A 24,573-nucleotide genomic window follows, 5' to 3' on the forward strand; every position below is an offset into this window, starting at 1 on the left:
ATAGTGATGTAGTGACGTAATGCTCTGACATGGTGAATCTAACTAATGTGACTTTGTGCCTATGACCGAGTGACTAGATGCTTTGACAAGTTTGTGATACAATGATGCGATGCTATAATCCAATGATTTAGTAATGTGATGCTCTTATGACTATGGTTGAGTGATGCTAACTAACATGATTGTGTAACTATGACTGAAGTGATGTAGTGATGTGTTGACTGTGAGTGAGGTGATGCAAAGATGTATTGGCTATGAGACTAATGCAATTAGGAGACCGTATATTGTTGGGAGACCGTACATTGGGTGACTTTGGGAGACCTTCTAATGACCTGCAAATGACCCTACTGAATATGACCTACATGTGATGACCTTAGACATGCTTATGACCTACATATAATGCTACAACTCAACACAATAATAATTTCTATTGGACTACACATTCTACAATAATAGGGGTAGTACATTGTACTCACACTACAATTCAACACAATTAGAGCAGTGTATATGCAGTTGTAATGCAATAATACAATCCAGTTCTAAGTAATGCAGTCATCATGAAGACTCTCCCCCACCCAATAATAGTAAGTGTCTTGAAACTAATCTCATATGGTAAAACTTTGAGAAACTTTATATATATTGATAGCAAAACCACTAGACATGCTTGAGAAGGCAACCACTCTAGTTATGGCCAATGCATACATGGAGGATAATTGATGAGATGAGATAATATATCCGCCAATGGAAGAGATATACCATACTCCACCCAAAAACACAAGTTATAAAACGTATGGCCAAAAAGCCCATGAATGGATAGTCTCATCTAGATCAATAAGACATGGAAAAATGTTTATACCATTAATGAAACCATGTATACAAAGATCCCGATCATGATTCGCACAAAGCTACAAATCATGAGACAAAAACATCTGAGTTGAGTTGTTGGAGGAAATGAAAACAATGCATATTGAAATAAATGCAATTATCAAAAAAGGAATAGAAATGCAAGCATCACTAGAATTGTTTAGTATGAAGGCTGAAATGTAAAATCCCATAGATGCTTGTAAAATTGAACTCTTGGAATTAAAAGAAGAATTAAATGCATATAAGAAACAAGAAGTAATAGTACAAAGGGAACTACCAACCATACATGAGCTTAAAATAGAGATGGAGGGATTGAAAAAGGATATGCATACATGGGCAAATCTGGTAGGAGCAAAGAAAAACAAAGGAAAATGTAGGTGTGATGAAGGAAAATGCCTCATGGATCGAAAGGTTCAAGAAGCACAAAGAAGTACTAGAGAATAACTCAAAAATGGTAAATGACACACTTGAAGAAGAGGCAAAAAGGAAAATGCATGCACTCCAAGTAAGGATTGTAGGATGGGCTAAGAAAGACATCCCAAAATATGCAAAATCTTTAAGCAACAAAATGGGACCAATAGAGGTGCCTATCATGGATGCATGGCATGGTGGTAAAAAAGGAGGTAGTCGAGGAAAGATTCTAGCCCTAAAATTTGCAAATATGGATAAGAAGAAAGCATTCTTGGCACATACGAAAGCACTCAAAGGAGAAAAAAAATTACTTAGGATCTTACTCCTACTCAAGTGCATACAAGAAAGAACACATCATGTGCATTCTTGAAGCAACGAAGGAGGGAAAGTATGCTATATATCATTATGAATAAGTGATTGTTGTGGAGCACCGATCTACATGATGGTGCATAGCTTATGAGACCTTACATATGACAGTTTGGAATTGTAATGGAGCTTTGAGACTTGATGCAGGGTACTTTGAGGCTACATTCAAAAATTTGGACATTGTAATGTCCATAGAGACACATCAGTGCGTAGGTAGTAGCTTACTTGACGTACATGGATATCAATGGAAAAGTACATATCAATCTTAGCCTAGGAGGCTTGGAGGGATGAGGGGATCAATGGTGTAGCAGTTTTGTTTGCAGAAGAGCTCCAAGTTATTGTCCATGTGGTGCATACAAATGTGGAAGCAAGATACATGTGGATTAGAGTGTGTAAAAATAGACCTAGGGACATCTACATTGTAGTATATAAGACCTCTCTCTCACATACTCTAGATTTTCCACTAGGGAGAGGTCTCCATATGCAGCACTATATGAGGACATCATGAGATTCATGAGCATTGGGTATGTCTTACTAGCATGAGATTTCAATGCTCGTGTAGGAAATAGACAATCTACTTTCTATGTGACACGTAATTAAATGTTCTGAGAACTTGCACTGGATGAGGTGGGGTTACTCAGATCAACCTAAGACAAAGAGTTAATAGAATATGGAACACACCTACTGGCATTGGGGAGTGCACATAATCTAGCCATTCTAAATGGACTGTCACAATGGCCAGGATTAGATGGTTTCACATGTTAGAATAGTAAGAAAGGAGTGAGTATCATGGATTACTTGATTGGTTCACTAAGCTTAATATCAAACATCAAGAGTTTTGATATCTCAAACAGAGCAATTGGCTTAGCAATAGATCATGTTATTCTAACCTTCACAATGGCATGTCATCATACACAAACAATACTATCATATGTACCTAGATTTCCACATTATGATTTGTAAATGCAACCTCACATGTACATAATACTACAATTCAAAGTGCATTGATGGAGCTAAATCCACATATTCCACTATGGATGCATTTATGAGGGATCTAGCTGAAATATTAAATAGTTCACTAGCCCATGCATTTCCACACACTATGTTAGAGAATGGTTGGTATAACGATGAATGCAAAAAAAAAAAAAAAAAAAAAAAAAAAAAACATGAGTACAACTCCAACGAGAAATAACACTTAGCGTATGCACACACATGCAAGCTTAGGCACTCTTCAAATGCCTAGTGTGGAAAAAGAAATAGGAATACTTAGCTAAATTGGAAACTAAGAGGTATTCTATGTTCTTGGGACAATATCACAAAAGGACATGGAGAAGACTTCATGAGAGTCGGCCACCAATACATATTACTAGACCTAATGACTAGCATGAATATGCTTAAGGTTGTATGATGTTCCAGATCTAGACCCTATGTCTCTCCCCTCATTTTCTAAATTGCCGCAATGTAATTTTTTCACAAAGAAGAGAGTGAAACATACTATATGGAGGTTAAATAATGGGACAACTCATGATCATGATGGCTTATTGAGGTAGCATATTGTGAAATGCTTGTGACATTCTAGCACTAGTGCTTCCCCATATTTTCAATTGGGCAGTTTGTAAGGGATTTCCAACTAGCTGGTTAAATCAAACAATTATATTGTTATTTAAGAGCAAATATCCTATGATACCTAGTAATTGTTAAACCATTATGATTGACCACATGCTAGCTAAGACATATGGATCTATTGCAAAGCAAACCTTAAGAAATTGAGCTGAGAGGCTTGGCATAAGATCAAGAGGTCAGGTTGGTTTTAGACAAGGATATACCACATTGGACCATATTTTCACACTTAAGGGTGATTATTGAGGAAGGCCGAACATGCAAGAGAAAGATATATTGTTTTTTTGTAGATCTACATAAGCCATTTGATATGGTGCCATCCTGCTGGACTCATGAGGAGACTGCTGGATACCCTGAGGAGATATGGAGTATCTATGCCTTATACAGGACAATGGCAAGTAGAGTACATGCCTTTGGGGGTATCTCAGTCTCAATCAGACGCACTATTGGAGGAAAGCAGGGATGCTCACTCTAACCCACTTTGTGCTCTATATAAATGAGGTTTCAAATTATATTGAATGAGAGAGAGGAGCTAGAACCACTCTAGCTGGGCTATTGATATCAATACTACTCTACACAAATCACATTGTGCTTATATCGAAATCATTTGGAGACTACAAAGACACTTAGATGCACTATCAACTGTTTGCAAAGATACAGACTTTAGGGTGAATCTTAAGAAAACCAAGGTCATGATATTCAACACCTCAACCACTTAGGTAGCAAGATCTGAGCATTAAATCACACTTGATGGAGAATCAATGGAGACTATCCAATAATATATATACTTATGAGTCACTTTCAATTGGCCATAATTTCTCTTAGAGAGAGACATCAAAGACTCAAGTAGCACGAGCATATCTAGCTTTATATGCACTAGAGAGACAGTGTGCACGTATATAATTCCATGAACCACAAACCAAACTATGGCTCTTTGATAGCCTAGTCACACCCACACTCCTCTATGGGGCAACCATTTGGGGCCCAAGCCTTCACATAAAAAGGCACCCATTGATCGATCATGATGACAAGCAAAGAGCTCAACCCCACATGAGATCATCAGAGAAAGGATGGTGATAGCACCTATTGTGGTTGAGGCCGTCCTCCAAGTACTGACCTTCATACATACATGATGGAGCTTCCTCAAGATAGATACCCATTGCTAGTATTGGCTTCATCTAGACAATTAGCAACAAAGGGTGATAGATATTGTTTGTATCCTCAAATGTATATGTGGATGAGCTTGCATGGTTTGCAAATTGATAGATTGCCCCCCTATGAGTACAGCTTGGATTTCCCTACATCTAAACTTAGTCAATCAAAGCTAAACCATGTGATCAAAGAAAACATATTGAAACTACAAATTGAGAAGACTTGGATTAAACCCCTTTCTCCATATGGCACGAGGATGGCACGCCACTATAGTCACTTTCGTTAGCTCTCTGAGGATGGGTTTAATTGTCTAACTAAGCTATATGGATACCTAGCTACCACATGGGCTACATATAGCTAATAGACAAATTCATACCTCAACAAGTCATCTAAGGATTAAGACAAGAAAATGGGAAGGTAAGAACATAGAAGATCACATGTGCCAACTTTGTGAGAGAGAGTGAGATAGAAGAGCATTTCATCTATCGATGTAGAATATACTACGACATTCAAGGCAAATACCATTGCCTATTTCAAGAGGATTTTTGCCCTATACAACAAGTGATGCAATTTGAGGGTCAAAGGTATTTGGGATTCTCTCTCTTAGAGCTTCAAATGCGTAGAGCAACTAGTCTATGAGATAAGAGTCCCCAAACGAGCTCCACCCAAATATAAGTCTGTTACCCACTTCTTTGCTACCACAGTCCGATACCAAATGAACCACCATTGCTGACAGAGAGCCAACACGGACACATCGCATAACAGCTTCATTTTCAAGAGGTATCTCCCTCAACAAAGTAATGGCACTTAGTTAAACAAGATGCCCATGTCCACCTAGGGGAGACCCAAACACCCTTACCAAAGAAAGATTAGAGCCATCATTGAGCACCACTCTATATAGATGTTGAGGCATCTTAAGCACATAGACCTACATCTCCACCTCAAAGAGAGACTTCACTAAGGGAAAAATTATCATCTTTGTTTTATTTTCTTCCCTTTTTCAATATTATTATTTACATTGTACCACCTACATATTCTTGCATTAAATACTACTTAATTTCTAATCTCATAGACATATATTTTACATTTTAGGATGAGAGATCATATGTATTGGTTTGGTCTCATGGACCACATTGGCCTTTTACAGACATTAATATACTCTCTCTCTCGCTCTCTCTCTCTCTCTCTCTCTCTCTCTCCACACACACACGTACGTGTGTGTGTGTGTGTGTTGATTGCAAACATCACCCATCTCAACACAACCCTCTCTCTCTTACTTCATCTAGCATATTCTACTTTATAGAGTCCACTCAATAATCCACTAAAGAGTGCATCGCAAGCTCTCTCTCTCTCTCTCTCTCTCTCTCTCTCTCTCTCTCTCTCTCTCTCCCCAAACACACACACGTACGTACGTACGTACGTGTGTGTGTGTGTGTGTGTGTGTGTGTGTGTGTGTGTGTGTGATGATTGCAAACACCACCCATCTCAACACAGCCCTCTCTCTCTTACTTCATCTAGCATATTCTACTTTATAGAGTCCACTCAATAATCCACTAAAGAGTGCATCGCAAGCTCTCTCTCTCTCTCTCTCTCTCTCTCTACTAAGGAGAATGTCTTCGTATACACAAAAGTGCTAGAACAAGTAGCTAGATGCAACAACAAACCAAACCACTTTCTCATGGGACATCAAGGAAAAATCTCATTTAAAACAAGGCAAACAAAGAGCCATTAACAATTATGAACAAATTATATAATGTATAGAACATTCAACATGTCATGTAGATGATTCAATATGGTTTAAGACTTTAAACACATTAAATTGCAAGATAAATTCTAAATTTTTTACAAACATAAAACTTGTACATACAGAAGTGCACACAAAGTACCATCAAACACATTAAACATACACACACATACATATCCAATATTTAGTTACAATTGTGGCATTCCCATGCGCGTGTTCACTCGCACAAGCTTATAAATATCTATACTTATCCAACCAAATTTCATTAGTGCAGTTGTCTTTATAATGCACACAAACGCACATCCATATTAATATATACAATAACTATTGTGTGCAAAAGAGCATAATGCATTTACACTAATTATGAATTACATATAAAAGAGCATAATGTGTTTATACAAATGCATGCGCACATAAGCACACACAAGCACAATGAGACTTTGAAATTTTCCAAAACTTTAAACCAATTATAGCAAGGGTATTTTAGTGCACAATTGTTCAATTTCAAAACAAGATTTTAAAAATCCAAGGGTCCACAATAACTATTAATTATGTACAAAATAGAAATACATGCACATACACAAAAGGGGGCTTGGAAATTTCCAGAACCTTAATACCAACTACAACCAAAGTATTTTGCGTGCGTGCACAATTTAACAGTGTTTTATAAATCTAAGGACCCTAGTGGCCACACAATTGAAAAGAGGCAATTTAGTTCAAAATATCAAGTGATCACATATGGATCATTCAATGCATGCTTAAAGAATGCATATATTACAAGTATGGAAAAAATATACATATTGTATTGATCCTACCTTAGATTTGAGTAATTTGGTTGAACAACTCCTATCTACCTTGCCAACAGGGCTGTAGCCCAACTGGTTTGAGCATGTGGGTGTGTATACGAACATGGGTGCATGAATTCAAACACCCAATAAATCCATCAAGGCATCCTTCTAATTTCAAGCTTCTCACCAGCCAAGAAAATGTAATTAGCTGTCCTATGAAGGCAAGGCACAAAAGATATTTAAAAAGGTGAACAAATTGAACTAGGCTAGCACTCCTTACAAACGTTTTTGACTTTCCAATACACACTATAAAAGTGGGAGAAGTCTATTAACCAAAGGATGGTCAATAACAATACGATACATATGCACCAAGCCAACATGACTAAATGTATTGATAAACAAGAAGTCCTGAAGCTATTAGCTCTAGCTAATGGTATATAGCTCTTGATCAGGCTTGCATCCTGCCTCTCTGTCTCGCCAAAAACGACAGTCCGAGCAGATTAATGGAAGTCTTCTGCCCCTCAAACACACAAACTTCAGCTCAATCTATTGTGATCTGTTTAAGAGAGAGAGTGTGCCTGAACAAAGCTAGAACTCATCACATAACCCTGCCATCCATTGGTGACAAACCTAGCTTTTCAGGGCTCCTGTTTGTAGCCAAGCTCTGGAATTTCTTGACACTTTCCAACCACTTTCAACTGTATTAAGGTGCTGATACATCTTGGGTCGTCTTCCGAAAATTACTGCTGAGAAAATTTATCGCATGCCTACCATCGTTTAGAATTTCCTTTGCACATTACACATAAGCATTTTTGTCAACTTGCCTTAATCAGTGTCCTGCAAGACCTACTCCAGACACCTGCAGGACAATTGCTGACCTTGCCATAGCCACAATGCAGTGTTAATCTATCCGAGATAATTGTGAATAGTTTATCGATGCAATTCCTCCAACTAGGCCCACATCTACAGGAACCCATTGCTATCTTGGGCCATGCTCATTCAGGTCCACAATGCAGCCATAACTCTTAGAGATCTATCAATGCAGGTCGCTTACCTCATAACTCCTTTACCTTGTGAGGAGTAACCTTACAACCTGCGTTTACTTGGATGGCAATTCTAACTAGATTTGCTGATCTCAAACAATAAAAACACACGGGATAAAGAAATATTCACTGTTGAACTTTTGTGCTGAACCCTGCTGCAGATAATTGAACCATTATTCTTCTTCCAGTAAGACTGCAATATTCATACTGTAAAGCACTACCTGCATTACACTTACATTCATATTGTGAAAAACAAAGCATTACCTGCATTACACTTACTTGGTGACCCTGTATCAAGATCACTTATCATCAAATATGGCTGAGATAACAAGATGCTGAAGAAAATGCGCATGAGAAGCTCGCTCCAACCGCAGATTTTCTTGTTCTTCAGCACTCAAAGTTTTGATCAGGCTGCAATTACTTTAAGATAGAACTTCAGCACCTAAGGTCTACATCTCCTATTAATGACTTATCATAAATATCTTCAGTCTTTCACCCGAAAACTCTCATGCTTGGACACAACCTGAAAGCTGTTCTAATGCCTACGCAAATGCCTAAGGCTACCAGAGGCCATACTTGCTGTAGGATCTCTCCCAAAAAGCCAATCCTCATTAGCCATCAGAAACCAACCTGAAGCTATTCATTCAAATACAAACAATTATACAGAGAGTTTTCACTCGACTCTTCAACACCTAGAGAAGGAAGGAATTTCAACAAGGCCTAGGAGAGAGACAAAATCTCTTCTATTCAGTGAAGCACAGCTGGAGTCCAAGGCTACACCCAAGAGATTAGAACTCCTATGAGAGATTGCCTGTCCACAGCTGGTGCAGACAGACCTCTGGTCCATAGCCAAGAATGTTTGATGCTCAAACAAAGCACATCAAGGTCTAACACCACTACTTTCACGGGTGGATCTTTGTATCTGAGGGAGGATCCAACACAATTCTTCATGAAAGGCTCTTCTCATCCTCTCTTCTCCTCTCAAGTTCTAAGAGGGGATTCGATGCGATATGGTCATGTCTTGCTGGTTACTCAGTCAACGGGGGATATCAAGAGCTTTGTTCACTCATATCGTATCAAATTCTCATGCCTCTTCTTAGCAGGATTGTCAGCTCATGTGTGAGTCTATGCATGCCAATAGGGGCTGGGCACACTAGTCATTATTTAGGCTTTATTTTAGTGATTTTGTTGTGGCATTTTTGCCAGCAAAGTGGCTCACTCTTGTACGTATTATTTGGTATATGGATTCCATTTCCCAAGCACATCTCCAAGTTCTCTTCTTTTGCAATGTTCTTCTGATTTTTCTCTCTCTTTTGTCTTGTGTTCAACAGTCTATTTCAGCACTTGTTCTATGCTTCCATTGGTGCACCACTTCCAATATGGTATCAGATTGCAGGATCTAGGTTCCTACTGAGATCTTTCTCCTCATTATATGTCTTTCTTCCACCTGCTGATCAGGCCTGCGTTTTTCAAACCAGCAACCTGTGTTTTCAGCCTGCGCCTGGATTCCAACCTACAGTCCTCCATTTGCTGCATTCAATGCTCAGCCAACCTGCATTTTTGGTTTTCTACCCCTAACCATGGCTGGCGACTGTTTGTGCAAGCTGTTTTTGCTGTTTCTGGCAGTTTTTGATTGATTTTTCTTCACTTTACAACAATTGGCCTTCATTTCTGATCTGATTTTTTGTTACACTGAATGTGAACTCTCAATTTGTGAAGTCTTTGCTGTTGGTTTGGTTGTATTCTCTCTCTATATATACCCTCTATCCTCTATCTTCTCTTCTTCTCCTCTCCCAATGGCTCCTCCATGCACTTCTACAAATGATAAGTTACATGGACCTGACTATCTTACATGGAGTGTTGTGATGAAAGCTTGGTTTATGCAGAAGCAGATTTGGTAAATTGTATGTGGAGCTATTCCTCGGTCTCAATGTCCTTTTCCATTGTATGTGGAGCTATTCCTCGGTCTGAGTGTCCTTTTCCTCTTCCTAAAGATTTTGATGAGAACCACCATGAGAAACTTGTGCTTACATGGGATTCAAATGATGCACGTATTGGGAATAAAGGGCCATCGTGCCTTTCATATGTGCGCGGGTGTGAACACACCCTTAGCACATTGTACTTTCATATATACATCTATCTAAAAACCTAAAGTGGTACAGTCGTCATTGTACTGAAAAACGTGTTCACTCTCTACTCTACTCTCTTGCACTCTCTCTGTCTCTCTCACTGCGCGTAACGACTATCTGCCTCAATCTCCATGCCTAATCTATTCCTACAAATTGGTATCAAAGCATAAGGTGCTGCAGGTGTTGCAGACGATCATCAGGCTGAGGTAGAAGACCAGAGCTGGCAAGAGACAGCTAAAAGGCGAGCAGGAGAATCATAGTCATGAGCTACAGAAAGCGGACAGGCTGTGGAGAGTGTGTGAGGGTCAGGCTCCAGCTGTGCGACAAGCCTCGTAGCAACTGGCAGGCGATAGGCGACACGTACCACGGTCGAACAAGGTAGTAGGCAGCAGCGGTCGCATGGCAAGGCTGCGATTGACCTGCAACAGGTGAGCGGATGCGCGACGGTGACGGGACTAGCAAGTGAGCGCGCGACGGGAAGGACGAGAGATAGGCCTGATGGGTCAACGGACCCGTCATTCGAAACCTTTTTTTTTCAAAAAAAAAAATCATTTTCTCAAACTCCTTCCTCTAATCGAGGTTCGCGCGTGCAAGCACAAAACATCAAATTTGTGCAATTTTGGCCCAGAAAGTTGAGGCTTCGCCAAACTAAGCACTGTTCGTGAAAAATTGAGGCATCTGCGTCGGAATTGCAAACATTGTGCGCATTTGAGTTGGGGATTTCGCCAAAATTGTTGAAATTTTGCTCATCTGAGTAAAATTTCTCAACATTTGGCCCAAACATTTGGGCCTTTTCCCAGATTTGGAAAATTTAATGCAGGACAAGCAAATTTGTCTCAAAAATTGTAGAAATTTGTGATATTTTATCCCCGACATTTGGGGCTTTTCATGTACATGCACAAATTGGGCTGAAATTAACCCAATTTCTTGACATTGAGACACATTAGACCCCGTGCAATTTGGGGCTTTTGCAATTTGGGCAAAATTTGTGCAGCATTTGGTCATTTTATGTACATGCAGGTTGAATTCCGCACAATTTGGACATCAACACTTGGTAAAATTTGGGGGTTTTGCTGAAATTGCTTTATTTTGGCAAAATTGGACAGTCCTATGCATGACAGAGGAAATGTAGATGTGTGTTTGATGCTTTTGAGCACAAAATTTTGGGGCTTTTGACCATTCGTGTCAAATTTTATGCCCGTGGGTACATGTACAACAGAAGTTGCAGCTGAAATTTTGGGATTTCTCATGTAATGTGATGCACATGCCCTTGGAACAGCTGTAATCAATTGGATAATGCTGTAGCACTTGTTTTGGCGCTTTTGAAAATTTAATTACAGATCTGAAATCTGTACTTCTGCGTGGTCATTTATTGCTGATTGGTACTTGTTTGTACCTTGGTCACTCGGGTGACAGTTTGGGCCTGCATTTACTGGTTTTTTGGCCACATTTGGGCTGAAAATCATGGCTAGCAGCAATGACAACAGTAATCTGATGCACATAAAGAAGCTTGAAGGCCCACACAATTTTGCAGTTTGGCAAAAGCAATGCTACAATATCCTGTTACAAAAGAAGCAAGCAAAGCCAATCAAAACCAAAGGGGCAAAGCCCGTGGACATGGATTAGGATGATTGGGATGAGTTGAATGAGCTTACACGCTCAACCATAGAGCTATCAATTTTTTATCCCTTGCTGTTCAACATTGAAGGTTTGGATTCTGCATATGCTATATGGACTAGACTGGAAGAACTGTATGCACAGAAGAGTGCTGCAAGCAAAGTGTATTGGCTGAAAAAGCTTATGGATTTGCGTGTGAAAGAAGATAGAGCAATGCCTACTCACTTGAGTGAGTTTAACTCCATTTTCAGCCAGCTGGTTGCCTTGAAGTTCATGATTGATGAGGAATTTAAGGCTACTTTCTTGCTTTGCACTCTACCAGAGAGTTGGGATACATTCAAGACTGCTATGAGCAATTCTAATGTGATGCTTTTGTATGCTGATGTAGAGAGTGCTCTACTTATGGAAGAGATGAATCAACTGAACATTGCATCCAATAAGTCTTCCAGTGCTTTGCATACTAGGGGCAGATCACAGCAAAAGGGCAAATATGATGGCAAGGGACACAGTAAATCACGTGGCAAAGATGTTGAATGCCATCATTGTGGCAAGAAGGATCACTTTAAACGTGACTACTACAAATGGAAGAAAGAGAAAGGAAAAGGCAAGAAGACAGATGATTACAAGGAAGAGAAGAAGGACAATCAGCCTAAGAAGAGCAGTGTAAAAGTTGAAGAGGTGAATGTAGTCACTCATGACTAACAGTAGGAGTGATGTACTCTTTGTCTCTTCACATTTTGGTGCACAAGCTTTACTTGCAGATACAGATGATAACATGCATACCTGGATTCTTGATTCAGGTGCTTCCTTTCATGTCACCCCTCATCGTGAGTGGTTTTCCGCCTATACAAGGGGTCGACATGGTGTTGTCCATCTTGGGGACAACTATGCATGTGAGACTACAGGTATTGGCAGTGTGCAGTTACAGTTTCAACATGGGTCTATCTTTACACTTCAGCATATACGGCATGTATCTTTGGTTAGCTAGATGATGATGGTTTTCATACCACCTTTGGTGATGGAAAATGAAAGATCTGTAAGGGATCTAAGATTATTGCCAAAGGTTACAAGAGTGATACTTTGTATCCACTTCATGTATCTAGTGTGCGTAACCATATTGTTGCTGTGACCGAGCAACCAAGCGTTTCTTTGTGGCATGGCCGGTTGGGACACATGAGTCAAACAAAAATGAAAGTGCTTTCTCGTTTGGGTTACTTGCCTTGTCTTCATTATGCTGATTTTGAGCATTGTGATCATTGCACTTATGGCAAACATGCACAGACGTGTCACAAAAAGTCTCTTTCTTTGAAATCTTCTCCTCTAGAGTTAGTACATTCGGATGTATGTCAAATGCCAGGATTATCTTTAGAGGGAAAGAAATATTCTGTCACCTTTGTCGATGATGCTACACGGAAAGTATGGGTTTACCCTATTCGTAGCAAGGATGAAGTGCTTGACAAGTTTAAAAATTTATTGGCATTGGCTGAAAATCAAACAGATAAGACACTTAAGTGTCTTCGCTCTGACAATGGTGGGGAATATGTGTCCAAGGCCTTTCAGGCATTTTGTGACAGCAAAGGGATAAAGAGGGAGCTCACTGCCCCTCATAATCCACCCCAAAATGGAGTTGCAAAGCGTATGAATCAGACCATACAGGATAAGGTCCGTACGATATTATCTCATGCTGTATTACCCCATGATTTTTGGGCAAAGGCTGTTATGACAGCCGTTCACTTGATTAATGGGTCATCAAACAGGTCTTTGGGAGAGGGAGTTTCCCAAAAAGCATGGTCGGGCAAGCCACCTTCATATGCTCATCTAAAAGTATTTGGCTACGAGGCTTTTGTGCACATTCGTAAAGAAAAACGCAGCAAACTTGAGCCAAAGTCCTGTAAATGCATTTTCCTAGGATATGGTGACGAGGGTGAAATAGGGTATCAATTGTGGGATCCCGAGAAAAGGAAAGTAGTACGCAGCAATGACGTTATCTTCCGGGAAGATCGCATGCACAAACAGCCCCAAAAAGACTGAGGTCCGTAGGGTTGTATTCCGGGAAGAAATACCTTTTGGACAGCAAAATGTGACTGCTGTACAGCAGCAAATACCTGTTGCAAATGAACCTGAAATTGCAGGAAATGATGCTGGAAATTATCAGCCAGCTATTGCCCATGAAAATGAGCCATTACATGTGCAAGAACAACTAGGACAGCAAGCTGTTAATGCTGATTTGTAGGCTGAAATACTAGGACAACATGCTGAAAATGAAATTTTGCAGGGACAGCTAGCAAACAATGACCATTGGGTTAGGAGATCGTCTAGGGCTACTAGACAACCTAACAGATTTGTTCCTGGTGCAATTAATGTGGCTAATTATGTCATGTTGACAGACTGTGGTGAACCATCTTGCTTCAAGGAAGCAATGGACAGACAGGACAGCAAGAAATAATATAAAGCCATGCTGTCAGAGATGAAATCTCTTGAAAAAAATGGCACTTGGGACTTGGTGCAGTTGCCTAAAGGACAGAAAACCCTTCCGTGCAAATGGGTTTACAAGATGAAGGTCACTTCTGGTTCCTCACCCAAGTACAAAGCAAGATTGGTTGCAAAGGGGTACAAGTAGGACCATGGAATTGACTTTGATGAGATTTTCTCTCCTATAGTTAAGATGACTACATTGAGAACCATTTTGGGCTTGGGTGCAGTTGAAGATATGGAACTCTTACAGATGGATATAAAGACTGCGTTTTTACATGGTGATCTGCATGAAGACATATATATGCAGCAGCTTGAAGGGTTTGTTGAACAAGGGAAAGAAAAAATAGTATGTAAACTCAAAAGGAGTTTGTATGGACTGAAACAAGCACCAAGAGAATGGTATCATAAGTTTGATACATTCATGCAGTCCCAAGGCTTTCATAGAAGTCAAGTGGATCATTGTTTGTACACCAAGAAGGCAGCAGATGGCAGCCTGATTATCTTGGTTTTGTATATTGATGACATGCTAATGACATCAGCATGACACCAAGAAGGCAGTAGATGGCAGCCTGATTATCTTGGTTTTGTATGTTGATGACATGCTGATTGCTGGCAGGGATACTCATGCCTTGGATTCATTGAAGCAAAGTCTTCATAGCAGCTTTGACATGAAGGATCTAGATGATGCAAATCACATTCTTGGCATACGAATACTCAGAGATAGATCTAAAGGCTTACTCCATCTATCTCACCATGAGTATATCTCCAAAGTTTTGCAGCATTTCAATATGGAGGGGGGGAAAACAATTGGGGTTCCATTGCCTCCATATGTGAAACTCAGTACAAAGGACAACCCTGCATCTCATGATGAGAAGGCTGAAATGGCCAAGATACCATATGCTTTAGCTGTTGGCAGTTTGATGTATGCTATGGTTGCCACACGTCCTAACATTGCCTCTGCAGTGGGAGTGGTTAGCAAATACATAGCAACCCCTCGCAAGAAGCATTGGGAAGCAGTGAAAGGTATTATGAGATACCTCAAAGGCACAAAGGAGTTGTGCATCTGCTTTGGAAAGCAGAAGGCATCTGTTATTGGCTTTACGGATGCAGACTATGCTAGTCATGCAGACTGCAAGAAGTCCACTTCTGGGTATATGTTTACTTTCACAGGACGAGCAGTTTCTTGGATCTCCAGGCTACAAAAGTGTGTTGCATTGTCTACTACAGAGGCAGAGTATGTGGCTGCCACTGAGGCATGCAAGGAGGCTTTATGGCTTTCACGTCTGGTGGGAGAGCTTAGCATCTCAGAGTTACCTGTACTCCATTGTGATAGTCAGAGTGCTATCATGCTAGCATGGAATCCTATCTTTCATGCAAAGACAAAGCACATACAGGTGAAGTACCACTTCATTAGAGATATACTTGACAGCAAGAGCATTGAGCTTGTCAAAGTGCATACAGATGATAACCCTGCGGACCTTCTCATGAAGGGTCTTCCAGCACAACGATTTGCTCATTGCCGATAAATGATGGGACTTGGATAGATATATTTATTTCAGCTTTGTACATACCTAGACTTAGCTCATTCTTTTCTCCTCTTAAGGCACATTGCCTTTAGGTGGGAGGTTGTTGGGAATAAAGGGCCATCGTGCCTTTTATATGTGCACGGGTGTGAACACACTCTTAGCACATTGTACTTTCATATATATATATATATATATATATATATATATATATATATATATATATATATATATATATATCTAAAAACCTGGTACACTGTCATTGTACCGAAAAATGTGTTCACTCTCTCCTCTGCTCTCTCGCACTCTCTCTATCTCTCTCACTGCGCCTAACAACTGTCCGCCTCAATCTTCATGCCTAATCGATTCTTACAGCACATACGTATTCTACACTGCTTCTGTGTATTTCTAAAGAAGTTCTACCAATGGTTAGCTCCTACAAGACATTCCTAGAAATATGATCGAGCTTTATATGTTATATGCCTTCTCCCATACGTGCAATGACCCTTTATGACTAACTTCAATAGAGAAAGTTTGGGCCGAAGAACACCATTCAATCCTTTCTGCTCCGTGTTACACGAGTACAAGACCAACTTCGACACATGCAGTCTGCCCTTCTAGAGGCACATCTAGTAGGAACCGTACTCTACAAGCTCCCCTTGGAGTTTGATAGAGTGGCCAATTCTTTGCGGACACAAACATCCTCTATACTTGTAAGCTTTACACGTTTGTTCTCGATGCTACTCCGGCATGAGGCATCTTTGCATTTACAAGGAAGGTTTTTGTCTCATTATGAAGGTTCCAGTGAGGCCTTTATAAATTCAAAGAGGGGTGACAAGAAGAAGTTAAAGGCCCAATGTTATCACTATAGTAAGAAATGACACTTGCAAAAGGACTGCAAGGAGTTAGCAAGCTTATGAAAGAAGAAGAAGGAGAAGAAAAAGCGGGATGCGAACTCCTTCGATGAGTCATCCTCTTCCTCAGACTCTAACTACGATCCTCTGGCTAAGGGAAAGTCCAAGGTGTGACAGGAATCCCCTTCTTCAGACCAAGGAGGAAAGGGCTTGGCTACCCCTTCCTCTTTTGCTTTTTAGTCCAAGTAATGTGGTTCAAATCTTGGAGCTAAGATTTACATCAAAGTTCATGATGAGTTGTTTCTTTGACAAAGAGTCACATTGGCTCCTAGTCTAAACTCACATGAGGGGACACTTTAGCGGTGGAAGATATCTCAAAGTCGTATCCTTAAAGAGTAGCTAACTATCTTCATTGCTTGGGAGACAAATTTGGTTGTGAAAGGAAGTATTTCATCACACGATGATCTCTTTTGACCTTGAAATGGCTGCCATAGATATAATGATGCCACTTTTTAATAGCATGCAATATTACTAACATCTCTTGCTCATAAACATGTAGTTGACGCTCCTTGTCATCAAGCTTTCAGCTCTCATAAGCTATGACTCCATGGTCTTGACATAAAACAGTCCCAATTCCTCTTCCACTAGCATCTACACATATGATAACTCCTTAGAGAAATCCAGACATACAAGGATAAGTGCTGAAATTAAGAGAGATTTCAGCTCATTGAAACTTTGATTGGCAATGGAGTCCCAAAAGAAAGCCCCCTTTTTTAGTCCATCCGTCAATGGAGCCACCACATGAGCATAATTCTTGATGAACCTCCTACAGAAGGATGATAACTGAAGGAATCCTCTCAAAGAGGATGCATTCGTAGGAGTAGGCCATTCTTTAACACATTTTATCTTATTGGGATCCATTCTAATGCCTTGCTCTCCCACAACATAACCTAAGTATTCAACTTTACCTTCCATGAAAGAACACTTCATCATCTTGGCAAAGAGTGTGTGTCTTCGTAATGTGTCAAAGACCTCTCGTATATGCTTCAAATGTTGATCCTTGGATTTGCTATAGAATAGGATATCATCAAAGAAAACAAAGACTGTATTAAACAAGAAAAGCTGCAATATTTTATTCATGAGAGTTTGAAAAGTAGCAGGCGCATTGGAAAGTCCAAATGGTATAACCAAGAAGTGGTATAATCCTCTTTTGGTCCTAAAAGCTGTTTTGAACTCATCTCCTTCCTTCATTCGAATTTGATGATAACCCGATCGAATATCTATTTCGGTGAAGACCTTTGCATCTTTAAGCTCATCCAAAAGATGATCAATTCAAGGAATAGGATACCTATTTTTTACCGTTGACTTGTTCAAATCCCGATAATCAATACACATGTGAAATGATCCATCCTTCTTCTTGATTAAGAGCACGGGAGAGGCAAACGGTGATTGACTTTGTTGAATTAAATCCATTTGCAGCAATTCTTTGATTTGTCACTCCTCTTTTTCCCTTTCAAGCTTGGACAAGCGATAGGAAGGTTTGTTGATGGGCTTTATGTTGGGCAACAAATCAATAGGATGGTCAACCTCTCGCTGTGGAGGTAAAGATAATGGTGGCTGAAATAAATCTTTGTATTGCTCCAATAGCTCTTCCAATCTTGGATCCCTTTTCTTTGTGGAAGAAGATGGCTAATGAATGATTGCTATTCATCTACTTCACAAGCAAAAGAGTGAAGATACATAACTTGGAATTGATTCCCTTTCGCAATTTCTTCATGGAGATAAGTTCTATATATTTGTGGTCTATGCCTTTCAATCCTATGTGATGTCTTTGCCAATTAAATTCCATTTGCATTTGCTCCAAGTCTAAAGTGAATTTGCCAAGCGTCTTCAGCCAATTACATCCAATAGCAATATCAATAGGCCCCATACGATTAAGTCCACTTGTATTGTGCAAGAGGACGATGGCTGAATCAAAGTACATGGACACACTTCTTTACTAAACTCATATGTACCATTGGCAACTTGTATCCGCAAGGAAGAAACTATATTAATGGGTAGTAACTTCAGTCCGTTTAAAGATCTAGTGTTGATGAAGCTATGAGTGCTATCCGTATCTACTAAAATATATGCAACCTTGTGTATTTTCCCCTTTGCAACCGGTCCATGCATCATGTGAGATGGTATACAAGGAAGCATGAGAATCATAAGTGCCACCCGGATCAAATGGAAATCCATCCATGGGATCATAGAATCCTTCGTTAGTTGCATGCTCTACTTCATGAATCGCTTCAACCATTGGATATGCATCAACATGTTATAAATTTCCCTCTTGATCTTCTTCTTCTTCAACTTCCACATCTTGAGTGATCACCATATTGATTTTTGAGTTCTTAGCTTTACACTTCAACTTATGATCTTGTAACCACTTTCCCCCCACATTTGAAGCATAATCATTTTGCATGCATTTCTCTAAGCTTATCATGAGGAAAGAAGTTGCTATTAGAACTGTTTTGGGACAGTTTAGGAGCATTTTCAGCTCTTGAAAAAGTGTCTCTTGTCTTAGCCACATTTCCGAAAGTTTGCCCTTGTTTCTATGCATAATTTCCACCCTGTTTAGAGACATAAACAGTGGGAAAAGTTGACACTTTGTTGTTATAACTGTTTTGACTATTATAACCCCTGTTTTCTTGCTTTAAAAAGTCTCTTGATTGGTTGAAAACTTACCCATATTTTGTAGGTTTACTAGAAATATTATTGCCATACTCCTTTGTTGGAAATTTCCTACATCTCTCTTGTACTTCAAAGAGTATCTTTCAGCCAATTGTATGGCCTTGTGTAATGTTTTTGGTTGTTGAGCTCCTACCTTCGATGATAGGGCAGGGTCAAAACCAAAAATGTATTTATTCAAATTAGCAAAATCTGAAATGCCTTCAACATACATGGAAAGATTCGAGTAAGTGTTGGAATAGTCTCTAACAGACATTCCTCTTTGAGCACATACATACCATCTTCTTTGGAACCTTTCTTTTTCCAAAGAAGAAACAAAGACATCAATCATTGCTTGCTTGAACGATGAAAAGCTATGAAATAAATCTTGGCTTCTTCACTTTTAGGATAAAGGGTGAAGTACAATTCAAGCTTATTAATCCACGCCTCCCATTCTGAATATGAAACATTATCCCCTTTGAAATTAGTGATATTGATCTTTTCCTTATATTCTTTTTCATTGTAAGATGACTGCCCTTAAAAATGTTGCCTAAATGAATATTTATTCCATGAGTTTTGCCTAAAAGTAGGTGGCCCAAAATCATGAGATGAGGGTTAACCATTTGAAACATGCTCTGGGTTTGGGATGTCATGGGCTGATCTTTGCTCATCATACCTTCCACCTTCGTGAACTTGATCATTGGCTGCATTTCCTTTTTGTACATTTAAGGGCTTATGATAAAAATTATTGTAGAAGGAGTCACATCCATGATAATCATTATCCCATGGAGTATTGTCTTGTTCCCCTTCATGTCTATGATTATCTTTTGGACTGCTAAACTAAGACCTTGGGGTATGAAAGCCATGGATTTGTGAAGGGTGATGGTTGCCCCTCACTCTAGATGATTCTCCCTTTTCAAAAGTGTGCATAGCTGACTGAGAACTCTCTTTGTTTGGATGGGAAGGATTACCAACAAAGGGAATTGCATGGGAATCTTCAATAGTTTGAGGTTCCCTTTGTGCCTTGCTCCCAATTTTCTTTATGGCTGAGATGAGTTCTCGGAATAAAGATTTGTTGCAAATCAAAGATTCCCTTGTTTACTTGTGCCATCCCTTGCAACAAACCTTGATTCATATATGTTAAGCCTTCATTCAAAGTCTTCAAATCCTTAGAAAGGCCTTCATTGACATGTCCTAACTCTTTTGACAGTAAAAAGTAATCATTCACTGCATGCACTTCATGCATGTCATGTCGTCCTTGATGTGTTCTATAAGCAATCCCAATGCTTAAATCTTCATCTATTTGTTCAACATTATGGACTTCATTTGTATAATTTGGATCCTCTTGAAAGTCCTTGACACCATCATTCAATGCTTCAATAATGAGGTCTTTCTTCATATTTATGGCCACTAGGAGACAGTGATGTAGTAGTAGACAATTTGTCAATTAATCCCCTGTTTCTCTCAGAATATAGCACTAATCCCAATGCTTAATAGCTCTATAGGAAGCTTATTATATGGGGATGTACTAGATTTCAAAAGATATGGACTTGGGTTGGATACTTTGAGTGAAACAATATTAAACAGTTCCCCCTCTATGCTGTCTAGGTGCTGTCTCACTATATCTAGTGTTAGAAAATCGGCAATAACTTGAGCTCCTAATATCGAATTACCAAACTTTTTGATTCAAGTTGAAGTTTAGGATCCCCTCTTCAAATGGAGCTATCAAGTTCTCAATTTGAATCAGAACAAAATTTTCTGCAATTGAATCTTCAAGTCTAAACAGGAGTTTCCTGCACCTTGTTCACCACCTATAAGTACCCTGTTTGACCCTGTAGGAATACCTTGAGTGGAAGAAACCCTTGTAAACCATTGTAGCAACCAGAAGAGGGTTATGGGACACTTGTAGGGCTCAAGGATAACATGCAGATTGGTATGTACCTACTGTATGACCTGTAAAAAACTCTGAAAATAGGAGATGCCCTGCACCTCTTCCAATCTTGTTCCAATGGAACCTTCAACCACCTGTGGTACCCTGAATAGTGCTAATCACTGTTGTAATACTGTCAAACTCTGATAATGGGGAATGTACCTACACCTAAATTTGAAAATTGCATGGGCTCCAAGACAAGAGGGGTGTGCAAAGTTCCACCTCAAGCCAGGTTGTGCACCCCCCCCTTCGGGGTCTTAATTGAGAAGGGAGGGTCACCTCTCTTTTATCTTCCCAACTCACCTGCCATCCGCTTTTCCTCACCGAAATCAACATGGCAAGTACATTCTAATGGCCAATCAAACAATGATGCTATGCATTGATTGAAAAAGCCTTAAAATTCTTCAATGAAATGCAAGTGGGTATCGAGAAATGACTAAATTGAAAGGGCTATTTGCAATGACTCACTGCTTTTACAATATTCCCACTTACTATTTTCATCATTATTTCAATCCTATAGCATCAATGTTCCATCATCCAACAAAAATCCAAGTTACGTAGACAGCGAGTAACATTTATGCAATCAAATCAGTATCAACATTTGAATGGGCAGGAAAGAAATTCATCAAGCAATCATAATCAATCCTAAGCTGAATTCTACATACCCTTCAATGGGAATTAAGAGGTTCTATCACATTCAATCTCTCTTGTGAATAATGGGACTGGTTCAACAACTAGATAAAAAGAGAGATTAAGCTGAAAGCAATAGAATTACCTCTTTAATATTGATGAAGAGTAGTAGATGAATCCAACCAATCAATATTCAGCATAAGCCACCATCAATAGACTGAGATTGAAGATCATAAGGCCAGCTTCAAGAAAGCTTTGTCCAATATGAATGCTCCCTCATAATTTCAGCTCCCGATAAATAAGATTGCTCCAATGCAATCAAGAGAATCCACTAATTTGATAAGAGTCTACAATGGCTTGTTGAAGAAGATTCTTTGAGCTTTGAAGAGTGTAGATTCTTGTTAGAATCAAAGATTCCAAGAGTTTTCAGACATTGCTATGTACAAGAGCCTGAAAATGCCTTCAATCTTGAAGAACTTCTTCAATGTAAGCCAAATCTTTAAGGAATACCTTCAATTAGACCTTCTCAGGGTTGTAGACAACAAAAGCCCCATGAGTTGAAGCCTCAATGAAGTAAAAATTGATGAAGATTGATGGCTGTCCTGTTTTTCCCCAATCTGAGATGAGAAAAATGCTTCAATCTTACTTGGGAGCTCCAATGTTTGCCCAATGTTGATTGTAGATACTTGCTTTCACTTCTTGAAGCTAAAAGAGACCAAGATTGACTCAAAACTTCAAGAAATTGCTAAAATATTCATATTGTCCACTTAAAGTCATGGCTAGGGTTGTGAAGGAAGCTTCAGGGCTGAATAAGAATGAAAGATTAAGTATCAAAAGGCAAGCACTTCATGTCAAGGCTGCCATTAATCATTCAAATGAAAGAGAAGCTTCAATGATGACGAAGACTGCTGATTTTTCCCAAGAGAAACAAGGTTGAAAAATGGCACAAACTGTACTGGCCTCTTCCTGCTCCATGCAATCATTATTTTGATGAAGGCTTAGCAACAGGGTAGTCTACAGGTTGCTAAGGTATCAAGAATCGTCTCCAGTAGGTGGCTTGAAGAGAAATGATCATGGCAGAGAGAAATGAGAAGAGATTTCCATGACAATTTTCAACAAGAAGCTTGAAAAGAGGGAAGAAAAGCTTGCTCCAAAAAATAACCACAGTTCAACCTCTCTAAACCCTGTTTAGGCTTCAATTAAGTCCATGATCTTTCAAAATGGTCCCAATTTGACCATGAACTACCAAAATGACTATGAATCCACCATTATTTCTTCAGACATTCTTCAAGACCATCAAATTTAGTCATGGCTTACTACAGAGACTTTAACTAGTCACGGTTTAGACTAGTCAAATCCTATGGCTAATTCTTATCCTCCAGTGACTCTATGTCTAAATTGTAACTAGATTTACCGTGAAAATGACATTCCCATTGGACCAAAGATGTGTTCTGATACCAATATAAAAAAGCTAATTCCCACAAGAAACCATTAAACTGAAGATACAAGAAATTGACTAAAATGCTAAGAAACCATAGCCAAGGTGGCTAGGCATGGAATGATATTACCAATGTTGGTGGAGAATCAAATAATGAGTGGCTACAACATGGTATGCATCCCAAGCTATGGTGGCCAAGAGTATTCACATTCTTAAATGGTGGGAGGTTGAGACCTCAAACATGTAATGCTGTAAAATGGCAAAAAGATCCTAAGCTAATTACAGCTTAACATTTTATACTTAACCTTAGTAGGCCAAATATTAGCTAAGACATTTAAGCACTTATATTCTATTACACAGCTGCTTAAAATGTCTCCTAACAAACATCAAATTAAACAATCGATACTTTAATTGATGTGGCACTTCCTCCACCTCAAACTGATTTCATCCTCGGAAACAGAATTTCAAGTGCACTTTCCATCTTTGCGAGCTCCATTTTGAATCAATGCAATCCACCAACATGCATCTTAAATCACTTGGAGACCACCCAAATTCATATGAAATCACTTCGACATAACCTAAATATCACTACAGTATGAAATACAAGTGACACAGAAGACGACCTGACCTTGGTCTTAGGCGGATTCCCGTGGGAGCAGCAGGCGCCGGAGGGTGCTCATTCAAGTCGAAGCTGTCAGAGAGGATGCGGTGCAGGAGGCGGGAGAAGATGGGGTCTTCCACATGCATCGCGACAGATGACGATTGGGGGGCGGGCGGGGGAGGCCGGCGAGGGGGCGGGGGAGCGGGGCGGGCACTGCATCCGATGATGGGGTGCAGCTGGACCTCGCGAAGCTCCTTCTCGAGGAGACGGAAGACAGGATTGGCTGTGACAGTGGCGGCTGCTGCGGGCTTGCGATACCTCCTGCGACGCTGCATGTCGTCCCGCGGTGCTGCAACCCTAGCACAAGGACCATGGCCGTGACAAATCTTTCTCCTCGCGCTGTGTCGGCCATCACGTCTCTTCGTCGATGGCTTAAACTGACACGAACAAAACTTCAACAGAACTTCCAGGCAAATTCCCACCATCCAATAGGTGTTGTGGCACACAACTTGGGCTCTCAATTTTTACCTTGTCAATTCTTTCATCAAGAGCTTTGCTATGGCACACTTGAGCTAGCAACATAATTATCAGCTTATCTCCTACATGAAATAGGATTGATCGATGAGATGGAAAGCATTTGTATGGTCCTAGAAACTGCCGCAAACGGATTATAGGTGAGAGG

At 39.8% G+C, this 24,573-nt stretch overlaps 1 protein-coding gene across 1 annotated transcript; it reads right to left on the reverse strand.

Moving 5' to 3' along the window:
- Positions 1-6,841: 6,841 nt before the first annotated feature.
- LOC148016492 (uncharacterized) lies at positions 6,842-24,407 on the reverse strand. Its single transcript, XM_087664681.1, has 2 exons — positions 23,919-24,407; positions 6,842-8,396 (listed from the first exon to the last, which is right to left on the reverse strand). The coding sequence occupies exons 1-2, from the start codon at positions 24,374-24,376 to the stop codon at positions 8,285-8,287; spliced, it is 570 nt and encodes a 189-aa protein (XP_087520807.1). The 5' UTR covers positions 24,377-24,407; the 3' UTR covers positions 6,842-8,284.
- Between the last annotated feature and the right edge of the window lie 166 nt (positions 24,408-24,573).

Source organism: Lygodium microphyllum, chromosome 23 (genome assembly GCF_053477565.2).
Source record: "Lygodium microphyllum isolate KBCC chromosome 23, Lygodium_microphyllum_v1.1.10, whole genome shotgun sequence".
Taxonomy (NCBI): Eukaryota; Viridiplantae; Streptophyta; class Polypodiopsida; order Schizaeales; family Lygodiaceae; genus Lygodium; species Lygodium microphyllum.

What these genes read in the sequence shown, in the direction of transcription:
- LOC148016492 (XM_087664681.1), bottom strand. Translation starts at nt 24,376, where the DNA reads ATGGTGGGAATTTGCCTGGAAGTTCTGTTGAAGTTTTGTTCGTGTCAG. An exon ending in GGAATCCGCCTAAGACCAAG is followed by an intron (nt 8,397 to 23,918) that starts GTCAGGTCGTCT and finishes AAGTAATTGCAG; the next exon opens with CCTGATCAAAACTTTGAGTG.